General features: G+C 38.5%; 1 protein-coding gene across 1 annotated transcript; it reads left to right on the plus strand.

Annotated features, from left to right (window-relative positions):
- Window positions 1–2,444: 2,444 nt before the first annotated feature.
- Window positions 2,445–3,386, plus strand: LOC100953490 (olfactory receptor 11H4-like). The gene is given in 1 exon segment (XM_003797344.3): window positions 2,445–3,386. A coding segment is annotated over 1 exon segment (942 nt).
- The last annotated feature ends 12,349 nt before the right edge of the window (window positions 3,387–15,735 follow it).

Below are 15,735 nucleotides of genomic sequence, written 5' to 3' on the forward strand. Positions count from 1 at the left end.
GGTGGGTTTGGTTGTTTTTGTTTTTGTTTTTGTTTTGTTTGAGATAGAGTCTCACTCTGTCACCCTCAGTATGGTGCCCTAGCATCATACCTCACAGCAACCTCTAACTCCTGGACTCAAGTGATCCTTTTAACTCAGCCTCCCCAGCAGCTGGGACTACAGGAGCCCACCACAACATCCTGCTAGTTTTTCTATTTTTAGTTTAGACAGGGTTCACTCTGGCTTGGTCTGGTCTGGAACTCCTGAACTCAAGCAATCATTCATCTCAGCCTCCCAGAGTGCTGGGATTACAGACATGAGCCACTGCGCCTGGCCCATGAACTGGGTTTTAAAAAAGAAAAAGAAAGCATTTAGAAAAAGAATCTTTTAAGAAGGGAAATCAACAGAATTTGATGACTGGTTCATATGGGAGGTCACATAATTAGAAAATACCTCAAATAATTGTTACATTTTTGGCTTTAGCAAATGCTAAATGCATTGGTAAATGGAGTGTGGAGCTATTCACCAAGAAGTACAAAGGAGGAGCCCTTACAAAGAAAAAGATGGAATAAAGAGAAATACTAAGTAAAATGGTGATTATAGATTTGAAAATATAAATGGCTGGCGAGCTTCTGTTTAGAGTTGATGCTTAAAACTGACGGAAGGTGGAATTGATTAGTGGATCACAAGATTGAAATGTGACCTTTCAAATGTGACCAAACTTGTAAATTTGGTCAGTTACCCAAGACTCTACCAAATAATGTTCAGATTGTGGAGTCATTGGTGGTGATGGTTATAAAGTCAATAAATTATCTTTTTTGGTGACAGAATTGGAAAATCTGAAATTCATTCAACCATTAATTATTTCCAGTGTCTACCGTGCCTGAGAAACTGAATCATCTGAGAAAAGAAAGATGAACATCATTTATGAATTATAACATTTTTTAATCTAGAGGGCAATGCAAACATATGATTGGTCCTTATGGCATGTGCTCTAATAGAAAAATGTATAACATGCTATGAAAACATGAAGCAGGGAATTTATCTTATATGTAATAGAGTTTTGCCTTGCTGATGTCAGTATATGATAGGTATCAAAAGGATATCTAAAATCCACATTATCAAAGAACCATGACACTCTACATTGACTAGTCTAATTATTAAACTTTGCAAGTCATTGTAAGTTCATTTTATGGGTCAAATGTACTAAAATATGTGTTCAAGAATGTTAATTACAGTGGTGATTATAATATAAAACTGATAACAATCTAAATCTATCACTAGGGAGTGGATTAAATCTATACAATAGAAGACAACAGAGCCATTGTGTTGATGATATAAAGCTATACTTTTGACATGGAAAAAAACTAAAATATATTAAGTTAAAAAAATAATGTGTTCTAAAAAATTCCATTTTAATTTTTAAGGAAAAGAAGAATGTAATTCTAAGTGCTAAAACTTGTTTTTTCTGGGAGGTGGGATTATTTTTATTTTTTCTTTGTCTTTGCCTATTTTTTTAATGTTCTTAATTATAAAAATTCTTTTTTGGTAAAGTAAATTTTAAACACTGCAGCATTAATAAAGTTAAATATCAAAATATAAGCATTTTAGATTATTTGAAATGTACTGAACAACTTAATGTTAATAAACATTCTTGTCTTTGGAGAAGGCTTCCTGAATATTCTTCATATATAGATTTTATATATTACTAAAATGAAAGAAAAGAAATATTATCTGTGATCAGCAAGAATTGGCCTTTATCAACATTTAGAGCTATGTTTGCTTGATTATTTGTCTGTTTAACTTTATTTTTTTATTTTTAATTTTCAGGGATACATACTAGAGTATCTGAGAAGTACATCAAGTACTTTCCACTTGGAAAGAAATGCCAGTAGAAAAATTAATTATTTTACTCCTAATTTTTGGTTAAAAAATTAACTTATATTAAAAGGCTGTTCTGTTAGAAATAATTGACTATGGACAGAAAAAAGAAGTACAGGGCGGCACCTGTGGCTCAAAGGAGGAGTAGGGCGCCAGTCCCATATGCCCCTGCCAAAAAAAAACTGCAAAAAAAAAGACAAAGAAAAAGAAAAAGAAATACAAACCGGTAAACATTTTGTTCCCTTTCAAAGAGTGTAATGTTTCTAAACTTTCAGATTTTCAAAGGGAAGAGAGAATTTTCTTTAAATCTAATCCACTGATAAAAACAAAATCTAACCCAGTGATAAAGAATACCCAAATAATGTAAAGATTGTATCACTATAGACATATTTTGATAAAATTTGGGATCACCAGGATTGTTGATTGGTGGCTTTTAACTAAAAGCAAGGAGTCAATGGATGGGTTACTGCAAATTAATTGCCAAAGAGCCAACATATATAGCTTGCATATGTTTCCTACAAGTTCCTCGGGAAACAAAACAACTTGTGTAAATGTTTTCTGTCTTCTCTGCAGCCCTGGGATTCATGAACAGCACAGAGACTAGCACTGTGACCGAGTTTGTCCTCCTTGGCTTTCCTGGTTGTCAGGAGCTGCAAAGCTTCCTCTTCTCATTGTTCTTTGGACTCTATGTATTTACCGTGGTGGCAAATGGGACCATTGTCTGTGCTGTGAGGTTGGACAAACGGCTCCATACCCCAATGTATATTCTCCTAGAGAACTTCGCTTTTCTTGAAATCTGGTACACTACCTCCACTGTGCCTAATATGCTAGTCAATTTTCTCTCAGAGACAAAAACCATCTCTTTTGTTGGCTGTTTCCTCCAGTTCTATTTTTTTACTTCCCTTGGTACAATTGAAACATATATGCTCTGCATCATGGCATATGATAGGTACCTTGCTATCTGCCGCCCATTGCACTACCCAACCATCATGACCCCACAACTCTGCTATATCTTGATGACTCTTTGCTGGGTGCTTGGGTTTCTGAGTTACGCTGTCTCCACCGTGCAACTCTCTCAACTGCCTTTTTGTGGGCCCAACATCATCGATCACTTTGTATGTGACATGGACCCACTGGTGGCTCTGTCTTGTGCCCCAGCTCCTATCGCTGAGAACATCTTCTATATTGTGAGCTCCCTTATTATCATCTTCACTGGTCTGTACATCTTCGGTTCCTATATTCTTTTGTTGATCGCTGTGTTCAAAGTCCCATCAGCAGCTGGCCGTCAGAAGGCCTTTTCCACCTGCGGATCTCACCTGACAGTGGTGTGTTTATTCTTTGGGCCCCTCTTGGCAATGTATGTGAGCCCCACCGCTGATAACCCAGCTACATTTCAGAAGATTATGACTTTGTTCTTTTCCGTGGTGACTCCCTTCTTGAACCCCCTAATTTACAGCTTACGAAACAAGGACATGAAGGCTGCATTGAAGAAAGTCCTGAGGATAGAGTGAGCACTGAGTAATTGAGGTGAGACCAAGAAAACCATTGTCCCAACATGAAAGACTAATCAAGACTTGATTTTCTGCTGCTACGTCTCCAACATACTTTGAAGAAGAGGGGCCTCATTTTATTCCTCAACTAACGTGGCAGAACTAACCACTATTGATTCATATTATGTATTCCATGTGTAACAACCACATTTTTAACAAGGGTGACTCCAGTAGGTAAGATATGAGGGCATTTTATCTGTGCTATTGCATAGTGTATAGTTGTGAGTATTGCCTGGGGATGGAATAGAAGGTAAAAGAGCAGTTATCAGAGGTGAATTACTGTTGGTATATGTATGGCATTTCTTAACACAGTTCAATAATTTATAAAGGAAATAGAGAAGGAAATCTAAATGCTTGATACATGCAGAACTAAAAGATTTAATAACTGAACCATTTTCTTGCCCTCTTGGCTCTGGACGGTTTAAAGTTTTCCAGACTTGGTACAGACTAAAGGTTTCATGTTTATATAATAAATCTATATGTGTGTGGGGTTTGTGTGTGTGTGTATGTTTTTATAGACAAAGTCTCACTTTATCACCCTCGGTAGAGTGCTATGGCGTCACAGCTCACAGCAACTTCCAACTCCTGGGCTTAGACGATTCTCTTGCCTCCGCCTCCCAAGTAGCTGGGACTACAGGTGCCCATCACAACGGTCCAGCTATTTTTTTGTTGCAGTTTGCCCGGGGCCAGGTTTGAACCCGCCACCCTTGGTATATGGGGCCGGCACCCTACCCACTGAGCCACAGGCATCACCTATATGTCTGTTTTAACATCACATAAAATAGTAGCAGTTCTTTTATTCAATAAATATTGAGTACCCACCATCTTCTTAGCACTCTTCTAGGCATTAGAGATATGCTATGACCAAAATGGTCAAAACCAACACACAGAATTTACAGGGGAGAGACAGACAATTAAAACATAAGTAAAATCTAGAGCATATCAGAGTCATAAGTGCTATGCAGAAAGGGCAAAGAGGACAGGAAAGGGAGGAGAAAGAGCTGATGTGTTAAATAAGGTGACCAGGGAAGACTACACTGAGAAGGCAATATTTAAGCAAAAGCTTCAAAAAGATGAGGAAATGTGCCTTGTAGACAGCTGAGCAGAGGAACGTATAGATACCCAAATGAATTGAAGGAAGCAAGATCTCCACAAGATGCTGAGGCAGGGTTGTGTCCAAGTAATAGCAAGGGCATCGATGTAGCTGGAGAAGAGAGAGGCAGAGGAAGAGTGTTGGAGATGAAGTCAGAAAGTGGATAGGGTTCCAAATTGTGTGGGAACTTGTAAACCTTAATAAAAATCATTTTTTAAATTATAACTTGACAGATTATAGTTTCATATATTTATAGGGTACAAAGTGATGGTATGATTTATGAATATAATGTGGAATAATTACATCAAGCTAAATAACATACCCATCACTTCAAATACTTATTTTTGGTGGTGATAACCTTTAAATTTTATCCTCTTAGCTATTTTGAAATGTGCAATAACATTATTATTTACTATATTCACTACATTGTGCAATATATCTCTCAGGAAAAAACACACTTACGCCTCCTGTCTTAGGCTTGTGTAACGCTGTGACCATCATCTATCTCCTCATCCCTGACCCCCAGCCTTTGGTAACCACCACGCTACTCTCCTGCTTATTTGAGTTTCCACATATATGTGAAAATATGCAATATTTGTCTTTTAAGTTTTCTAAGGAACTTCTATACAGTTTTCCATGATGACTGTACTAACTCACATTCTCACCAAAGGGTTGCCTTTTCTTCACATACTCACCAACACTTACTATATTTTGTCTTTTTGATCATAGCCATTCAGACAAGTGCAAAGTTATATCTCATTGTGGTTTTAATTTGTATTTCCTTGATGATTTAGTGCTATCGAACATTTTTTATATATCTCTTGGCCATTTGTATGTCTTTATTTTTTTTTTTAACAAGATCTTATTCTGTTGCCCAGGCTAGTCTAGAGCACAGTGGCATCGTCATAGCTCACTGCCACCTTAAACTCCTAGGCTCAAGTGACCCTCCCACCTTGGTTTCCCAGAGTGTTAGGATTACAGGCATGAGCCACGGCAACCTTGCCTAGTTTTGTTTTTCTTTTAATTTCAGATCAGTATTGGGCTACAAATGATTAGATTACATTGTTTGCGTTTCTTAGGTAAAGTTCAAGTTGTAGGTGAGCCCTTTACCAAGGGGATGTGTTGTATACCCTTACATTGTGAACTTTAGGTGGGCGCTTACCAATCTCCCTCCCTTTTCCCCTCTCCCTCCTCCCTTCTACCCCCCATTTGAAATTAACTATGTTTTTCTCTAATGTGGGTGTGTGGTTGTTTATCTATTGGTTTCATATTAGTATTGAGTACATTGGTTACTTGCTTTTCCATTCTTGTGATACTTTACTAAGAAGAAGGTTCTTCAACTCCATCCAAGTAAATACAAAAGATGTAAAGTCTTGAATAAATAAATAAATAAGATGTAAAGTCTCCATCTTTTTTATGGCTGAATTATATTCCATGGTAATCCATTCTTGGGTTGATATCACATTTTGGCAATTGTGAATTGAGCGGCAATAAATTGTTGAGTTTCTTATATTTTGGAGATTAACACCTTATAAGTTGTATGGCTTTTAAATATTTTCTCCCAGTTCATAGGTTGTGGTTTCACTCTGCCAATTGTTTCTTTTTGGCTGGGGCTGAGTTTGAACTTGCCACCTCCAGTATATGGGGCCGGTGCCCTACTCCTTGAGCCACAGGCACCACCCCAGAAGTTTTTAAGTTTGATGTAATTCCATTTGTCTACTTTTCCTTTTGTTGCCTGAGCTTTGGGATCATATCTAAAACTTATTCTCCCAACAAATGTCATGTAGTTTTTCCCCTGTTTTTTCCTACCACTTTTATAGTTTTAGATCTTATGTCTAAATCTTTAATCCATTGTGAGTCAATTTTTGTATGGAATATGATAGGGCCTTGTTTCATTCTTCTGCATATGAAAATCCAGTTTTCTCAACACCATTGGTCAAAAAGATTGTCCTTTTCCCAATGTATAATCTTAGCATCATTGTAAAAAATTAATTGACCTTACATGCATGGGTTTATTTCTGGGCTCTCTTTTCTGTTCTGCTGGTCAACTAGTCTATTTTTATGATAGTACCATGCTTTTTTTAAATTACTGTTGCTTTGTAGTAGAGTTTAAAATCACGTCATATGATGCTTTAGCTTTGTTCTTTTTGCTGTTCAGGGCTTCCTATGGTTTCATGTAAATTTTAGTACTGTTTTTCTACTTTGGAGAATTTTTTAATGAAAATTAAATTAAATCTGTAATCACTTTGGGTAGTATGAGTATTTTAGCAATATGAATTCTTTTAATCCTCATGTAATATCTGTCCATTTATTTGTGTCTTCTTCAATTTCTTTTATTAATATTTTATAGTTAATTCTTCATGAAATGGGAAGCCTTTGGAGGGTTTCATGTAAATACATTATCAAAGGGCCATTCCCCTAACTTTTGTTCTTTATAATAGATTAGAGAGGCATGGGCATTTAAAAATTCCTGTTTTAAGCCAGACGCAGTGGCTTGTGCCTATAATTCTAACACTCTGGGAGGCTGAGGCAGGTGGATCACTTGAGCTCACGAGTTAAAGACCAGGCTGAGCAAAAGTGAGACCCTTGTCTCTACTAAAAATAGAAAAACTGAGGCAAGAGGATCACTTGAGCCCAATTTGGAAGTTGCTGTGTGCTATGACTCCACAGCACTCTACCCAAGGTGACAGCTTGAGACTCTGCCTCAAATAAATAAATAAATAAATAAAAACTCTTATTCCTAGTTGTCAAATTAAAAAAAAAGTTTTTTTCTTTTAAAAGAATTTGTATCTATAACCTGTCCCTGAGGAAATATATTTATGGAGAAGAAAACATCCAGGGAGCTCTGTTGTCCCACGGGAATAGAAAATCCTCTTAGGGTGGCTCCCATAGCCCAGTGGTTACAGCGCCAGCTACATACACCTGGGCTGGCAGGTTCAAACCCAGCCCAGGCCTACTAACCATCAATGACAACTGCAACCAAAAAATAGCCAGGTATTGTGGTAGGCGCCTGTAGTCCCAGCTACTCAGGAGACTGAGGCAAGAGAATCTCTTAAGCCCAAGAGTTGGAGTTTTCTGTGAATGGTGATGCCACAGCACTCTACCGAGGGCAACATAGTGAGACAGAGTCTCACAAGAAAACACTTGACCTGAGACCCAAAAAAAAGAAAGAAAGAAAGTCCTCTTAGACCACAGGTTCTCAACCTTCCTAATGCCATGACCCTTCAATACAGTTTCTCATGTTGTGGTGACCCCCAACCATAAAATTATTTTCATTGCTACTTCATAACTGTAATTTTGCTACTGTTATATATTGTAATGTAAATATCTGATATGCAGGATGCTCTTAGGCGACCCCTGTGAAGGGTTGTTCAACCCCCAAAGGGGTGGCAACCCACAGGTGAGAACCGCTGTCTTAGACCCAAAATGAAAACTCTAATTCTATAATGTTTCCATGACAATATTAAGTAATAGTGGAAAGCTAGAAATCTACCTGAGGCTCATGAACTACATTTAAGCATTATTAAAACTATATAGACACTTACAAATGTTTTAATATTCATTATCTCACTTTATCCTTATATCAGGTACACAAGGAAGGTGAATATGTATTTAATATTTCAAGAAACTGGAGCTCACTAAACTCTTATAGCTCATGAGAGAAAACACTTGACCTGAGACCCAGATTTTCTGTATCATAGTTTTCTACTAACCCACCATTTTCACTTTAAATCCAACTCAACTCCCACCCAGTGCTCCCTTTTTAACCCAGATCTTTTCCTTTCATATGATGTCCTGAATAACCTTCCCCACTTCTCCCTACCTATCCCAGACCTCCCGATGTGTAAATCTAAACCTGCTTTTCTATATACTAATTCTTAGTCTAACACACAGCACCAGAAACTCAATTCCAGGTGCCATTTATCCCTTCAAATATCATTCTTAACCCTCTCTCCCAGTCATGCTCAACTAATTCCTGATCCTACTGAAATCCTTCCCACACTTAGAAGCTGTTTCAAACACACCCACCCTTAACCCATTCTCTAATGTTCTACATCTTCCGTAGAGGTTCTCAAGCTTCAATGTATGTTAGAAACACCTGGGAAGTTTGTTAAAACAGATTCCCACACCCCATGTTAAGAGTTTCTGACTTATTAGGTCTGGAAAAGTCCAGAGAATGTGTATGTCTTTCTTTTTTCTTTGAGACAGAGTCTCACTCTGTTGCCTAGACTGTCATGACATTAACCTAGCTCACATCAAGCTCAGACTCTAGGCTCAAGTGATCTTCCTGCCTCAGCCTCCCAGGACTATGCCCACCACCACATCTGGCTAATTTTCCCATTTTTAGTAGAAATGGGGTCTGACTCTTGCTCAGACTGCTCTGGAATTCCTGAGCTCAAGCAATCCTCCTGCCTCAGCCTTCCAGAGTGCTAGGATTATAGGTGTGAGCCACTATTCCTGGGCCAGGGACTACTTTATTTTTAACTTTTTAAATTTTTAATTATTATGAGTACATAATAGTTGTATATATTTATAGTATACATGTGATGTTTTGATATAAGCATACAATGTGAATTGATCAAATCAGGGTAAGTAGGGTACCCATCACCTCAGCTATTTACTACAGATTATTTCTTTGTGTTAGGAACATTCCAATTCCACTCTTTTATTTTAAAGTATATTCTAACTGAGTGTATAGTCACTTTGTTGTGCTATCAAATGTTGTTCATTCTATCTACCTTTATTTTTGCACCCATTAAGTATCCCTTTATCTTTTTGTCCCCCTTACCCTTCTGGTAACCATCACTCTCTCTGTCCCTAAGAGAGCAATTGTTTTTAATTATTTTATATTTTATTTTATTTTACACAGGCTTTTGAGACACTCTGTCATCTAAGTAATGTGCTGGTGCCTCATCCTAGCTCACAGCTACCTCAAACTCCTGGGTTCAAGCAATCCTCCTATCTCTACCTCCCAAATAGCTGGGACTACAAACAGGTGCCATTGCACCTGGACAACTTTTTTATTTATTGTATAGACCAGGTCTTGCTCTTACTCAGGCTGTTCTGAATTCCTAAGTTCAAGCAATCCTCTTTCCTTGGCCTCTCAGAATGCTAGGACCACGTGCATGACCCATCACACCTGGCCTCAATTTAACTCCCTCAATTTAACTACATGAGTGACAACGTGTAAGCTTTGTCTTTTCTTTTGTTTTTGTTTTTTGAGAGAGAATCTTAGTCTGTTGCCATGGCTTCCCAGAGTGCTAGGATTACAGGCATGAGCTACCGTGCCCAGCCAACATTTGTCTTTCCATGCTTGGCTTATTTCACTTAACATACTGTTCTCCATTGCCCTCCATGTTGTAGCACATAACAGGATTTCATTCTTTTGTCGCTATACAGTATTCCATTGTGTATATGCACCACAATTGCTTTATCCATTCACTCACTGATGGACACTTAGGTTGATTTCGTATCTTGGCTATTGTGAATTGTGCTGCAAAAAACATGGGAGTACAGATGTTTCTTTTTTTATTTGAGACAGAGTCTCACTTTGTTGCCCTTGGTAGAATGCCATAGCATCATAGCTCACAGCAACCTCAAACTCTTAGGCTCAATTCTCTTCCCTTAGCCCCTGAGTACCTGGGACTACAGACACCCACCACAACACCCAGGTATTTTTAGAGAGAAGGTCTTGCTCTGACTCAGGCTACTCTCAAACTCCTGACCTCAAGTAATCCACAAGCCTCAGCCTCCCTGAGTGCTAAGATTACAGGCATGAGCCACCACACTCAGCCACAGATATCTTTCTAATATACTGTATTCTCCTCCTTTGGATATATACCCAGCAATGGGATTGCTGGGTCATATGGTAGTTCTAGTTTGGGTTTTTTGAGGAACCTCCATACTTTTCTCCACAGTGGTTACACTAATTCCCATTCCAACCAACAGTGTACAAGGATTCCCCTTTCTCCACATTCTCACCAGCATTCATTGTTGTCTTTTTGATAAAAGCCATTTTGATTTGCATTTCTCTGATAACTAATTATGTTGAGCATTTTGTCATATACCTGTTGGCCTTTTTTTTTTTTTTTTTTTTTAGAGACAGAGCCTCAAGCTGTTGCCCTGGATAGAGTTCTGTGGCGTCACAGCTCACAGCAACCTCAAACTCAGGCTGAAGTGATTCTCTTGCCTCAGCCTCCCAAGAGCTAGGACTATAGGTGCCCATCACAAGGCCCAGCTATTTTCTGTTGCAGTTGTCATTGTTGTTTAGCTGGCCCAGGCAGGACTTGAGTCTGCCAGCCTTGGTATATATGGCTGGTGCCATAACCACTGTGCTACAAGTGCCAAGCCCCTTTGCCTATATTTTAATTGGATCCTTTTTTGCTGATTGAGTTGTTGGAGCTCCTTATATATTCTACTTATTAATCCCTTGTCAGATGGGTAGTTTGCAAATATTTTCTCCCATAGTGTGAGTTGTCTCTTCAGGAACTACATTTTTAAGAATCCACTCTACACTTACACAGCCTCATCTCTAAACTCAGTTGTGTTCTCTAGTTGAGCTCTCGCTGTGATTGAATTAATCTCTCCTCAGGTTTTCTGCCTCAACTTCTTTGTCCTCTGTCCCCTAATATGTCTTAGAGAATTAATACTGCATCATATCAGTCAACAGCATTGCCAATCCACTTTTACAGAAGACCAAACTTTTTCAAACAGATGTGTTCAAGCTATACTTAAATTTTGCTCTTTCTTTTTTCTTTTTGGGTCTGTCTCATTGTGTTGCCCCAGGCTAGAGTGCAATGGAATGATAGCTCACAGCAACCTCAACCTCCTAGGTTCAAGTGATCCTCTTGCCTCAGCCTCATGAGTAGCTTGGCGTACATGGGCCTGCCACAGCACCAGGCTACTTTTTCTATTTTTAGTAGAGACAGGGTCTAACTCTTGCTCAAACTGGTCTTGAACTCTTGAGTTCAAGTGATGCATCTGCCTCGGCCTCCCAGAATGCTAGCATTACAGACCTGAGCCACCATGCCCAGCCTAGACTTAAAAAAGAAGATTATCTTATGTTGAATATAACAAAATTAAGTAAACTATGTCTGAACAAAGAATCTTTTAATCTAAGTTAAAAGATTACAGTTTAAGCACTAAGAATGAAGGAAGTCTAGGTTCAAATTATATAATAAAAATTTGCTTCATATCTGTATATTTGAACCCAAAATAAATACATAATCTTCATGAAGTCTTCACCTTGTTGGAGTCTATCTATGCGTACTCAGCAGTTAACCCAGGGTACACATGGTAGGTATGTGATAAATGTTACACATAGATTACAAACAAAGGATGAAATAAGTCTATTTTGGAGAGATCATACTTACACATGTGCACACACACAACACATATGTTTAGATACACGCATGTATTTTCTTTCTCTCTCTCCTCTTCCATCAACCTCCCTCCTCCTTCCAGGTAGATCAGTTCCTTAGAGGAAGGCTATCCCCACACAGACAAAAGTTTTTGCAGCCTCTGTTAGATACTTATCCTGCTTCGGTGTCTCACTAGGCAAACCACTGGGGAAAATACAAACTGGTAGAATTAAACGCACACACAGAAATACAGATACAGAATGTAAGTTCCTCCCAGTGAACCCTGGGGAACTATGGATCCTATTCAGGAGAGATTGGTAAGCTCTTAATAATCACTGACATGAAAAACACATTTTATTTTGTTCAGAGTACTAAAGAAAGCCAGCTTTTGGAGCCATAAATAATACTCTCCATCCATGGCACAGCTTTAAAGACTGTGTAAATGAAGAGATTCTTGCAGCCAGAGCTTCCCTCTCCTCTTCCTCCTGGAGACAGAAATGCTAGCAGGTATGTGAGGAAAGTCTGAGGCATCAGTTCATTCACTGCTGTCAGACGCTAAGAATTCGTGGTTCTTATATAAATCTGTTAATTCTTGGTTCCTTTGTTCTTTGCAAGAAAAACCTGACAGTCCCTTTGCTTCTCTTCTTCCAACATTACTCCTAAAGAGTTTCCAGGATGACATATTCACATTAAGGGCTCACTCAGTTACCACAGTGTTCCCACTATACTCTTCACTTAGGGAAGACGCTGCTCAAATAGCTTGGATATTTCAGAGGGATCATTAATTTTCCTTCAGTGAGAAAGTAGCATGTAGCACTTTGCAAAATTAGTGAATTTCTTACCTACAGATTATCTGTTAGCAGGAACAATTAAAGTAGGCTGTCCTTATTTTTTTCAGAGTTGTTGACAAATGACCAGTGGCAAGTAGAAACTAAGAAAGAAGTAAGGCAGCAAACTCTCTTTATCTACCCTACAGATGAAGCTTAAAAATATAAATGCCTAAGAGAACCCCTGCACTTACAATTTCAAAGCTGTTCTTCCCTACTGAGGAAAAAAAAAAAAAACTGTTCTGCACTAGCCACCTGCACCAGGGCTGGCAGGTTCAAGCCCAGGCCTGGTAAAACAACGACGACAACTATTAAAAAAAAAAAAAAATAGTCAGGCATTGTGGCAGGACCTGTAGTCCCAATTACTTGGGAGGCTGAGGCAAAAGAATCACTTAAGCCCAAGAGTTTGAGGTTGCTGTGAGTTGTGACGCCACAGCACTCTACCAAGGGTGACATAGTGAGACTCTGTCTCAAAAATAAATAAATAACTAAATAATGAATTTTAAAAAATTGTTCTTCCCTGGGCAAGTGGCTTAAATTCCCAGCAAGTGGTTGGGATTATGGAGGAGGATCTGGCTCCCTTATCAGTTCATACAGAATGAAGCGCCCAGGCTCTTTGTTCCTCCTCTTCTGTCCGACTGCTCACCTGTACTGTCACTTTGAGGTGAAAGAGAAAGATAAAAGAGACAAATTTAAATTTGCCATTTCAGCTACTAATAGGTGAGCATTGGAGAGGGGGCAAGAGAAATGGATGCAGTGAAATACCAAATTATCTGTGGAGTTGATTTATCCATCCTTCCTCTGACTCTATATTCCATAGGTAACCAAAGTTTCACTGCAGCACAAAGAATACCAACAAGGTCTTGGACATTATGAAATCAAATAATGATCAGGTTGGAGTTGAGACTTATGAGGTCTAGTTCCCGGTTGGTATCGTGAGTTGGAATTACATTTCTTTTCTTGGTGCCAAGAACTTCCTGGCCTGTGAACAAAGTGAATTCACGTCTCATGTCTTTCTGCCTACTCTCTTGCAAAACCCAAAATATCTAATTTATGCCAAAGAAAATTTATCATTCCACCTCTGCTACAGAGACTTATTTATTTTTAACTGGAATAAATATCCTTTTTTGAGCCCATAGCATACTAGGGGGCATGCTGCAAAACATATAGCTCAAGAAATCCCTCGTCCATGCACGTGACTGTACAGACACAAGGGGCAGTCTTGATCGCTTTTATAAAGCGTAAGTTCCAAGAGGAGAGGAATTTTGTTTGTTTTGTGTGTTCACCATTGTACCTCAGATCCTAGCATGCTACCAGGAATATAATAAACAGTAAATAAACACTTGTTAATGCCTGAATAAATAAATAAATGGATAAAATGCTACAACTTAAATTCAGCAACCAACCTGTTTTTCATTGCAAGACCAATAACTATATCTTCCAACCAAAAATCATAGCATGAATTCTGGCAAATATAAGTATAGTTGTAGAAAGAATATTTAATATTATAATTCTTGTCTGGGCACAGCCTCACACCTATAATTCTAGCACTCTGGGAGGCTGAAGCAGGAGCATTGCTTGAGGCCAGGAGTTTGAGACCAGCCTGAGAAAAAGCAAGCCCCCATCTTTATAAAAAATAGAAAAATTAATCAAGTATGTTGGCACATGCCTGTAGCCCCAGCCATTAGGGAGGCTAAGGCACAAGGATTGCTTGAGCCCAGGAGTTTGAGGTTGCAATGAGTGAATGAGCTATGATGATGCCACTGCACTGTAGCCCAGGTAACAGAGCAAGAGTACAAGAAAAGCAAGGAAGGAGGAGAAAGAAGAAAAGAAAGGAAAGAGAGAGAGAAAGAAAGAGAGAGTGAAAAGAAAGGAAAGAAAGAAAGAGAGAAAGAAAGGGGAAGGGAAGGGAGAAAAAGAGAGAGGAGAGAGGGAGGGAAGGAAGGAAGGGAGGGAGGGAGGATTTATAAAATTACAATTCTCTTAAAAATTTTGATATATGTAATTTTATTATAATCCATTAAATTAAATTGCTTGGACAAAATTTACATTTTCATAAAAAGTATGTCTATTTACTTTTTTAATATTATTCTAAAAAACATTGTTAATATGAATATCCAAAATTAACCTTGGCAATAAAACATTTATCTTTTCTGGCTTGCTCCAGGTTTGATCAAGTACTGAGAAGCAGGCCTCTTGTTCTCTGCAGATTGTATACATGACATAAGGATGGAATTTTGTGAGTATCTTATAGAAGACATTAATAAAAATATAGTCAATTATCCTACTTTTAAGGTCAACATATTGCTAAATTTAAAATATTGATAGTGGTTTACCCAGCCAAATATTCCAAACTTTAGCCAGGAAAATTGAGGACATAAAAATAAGCTTGAACCAGTAGTTTCACAAGATTGTTAGTAAAAATATCCAGGTTTTCAGTTTTATTTCAACTTCTAATTCAGCCAATAATCAGCACGATCTTTCTGATCTCTGCACATCCTAAGGCAACGCTTCTATTCATTATTTACCTTAGATAAAAGCAAGAAGATGATGAGACAAATTGTAGAGTTCAGAGCTTAATTCCTAGCAAAAAGGAAGGCACGTGATTTTATTACTAGTGACATTGACTTCGCAGCAGCAGCAGGGTGCCTCAAGAGCTGAGCCTTGACACAGACCAGTGGCGGGAAATGGTCGCCTGCAAAACACTTATGTGCAAGGAACATAACAGCAGCCTTCAGTTATTTAAAGACCTTATCATCACCATCATGGAAAAGGAATTAGACTTAGTTTGACATTTGTTGGTTGACCTGGGAAGTCCCAGGATCAACAGAGATAGTAATAAAGGAGACAAATTTTGTTCAACATAAAGAAGCACTTTGGCTCAGCGCCAGTAGCTCAGTGGCTAGGGTGTCAGCCACATACACCAGAGCCGGTAGGTTCAAACCCAGCCTGGGTCTGCCAAAGGACAATGACAGCCTCAGCAACAGCAACAACAACAACAAAAGTATCCGGGCATTGTGATGGGTGCCTGTAGTCCCAGCTAC

This window comes from Otolemur garnettii, unplaced genomic scaffold (assembly GCF_000181295.1).
Source record: "Otolemur garnettii isolate 467f Iridium unplaced genomic scaffold, OtoGar3 scaffold00114, whole genome shotgun sequence".
Taxonomy (NCBI): domain Eukaryota; kingdom Metazoa; phylum Chordata; class Mammalia; order Primates; family Galagidae; genus Otolemur; species Otolemur garnettii.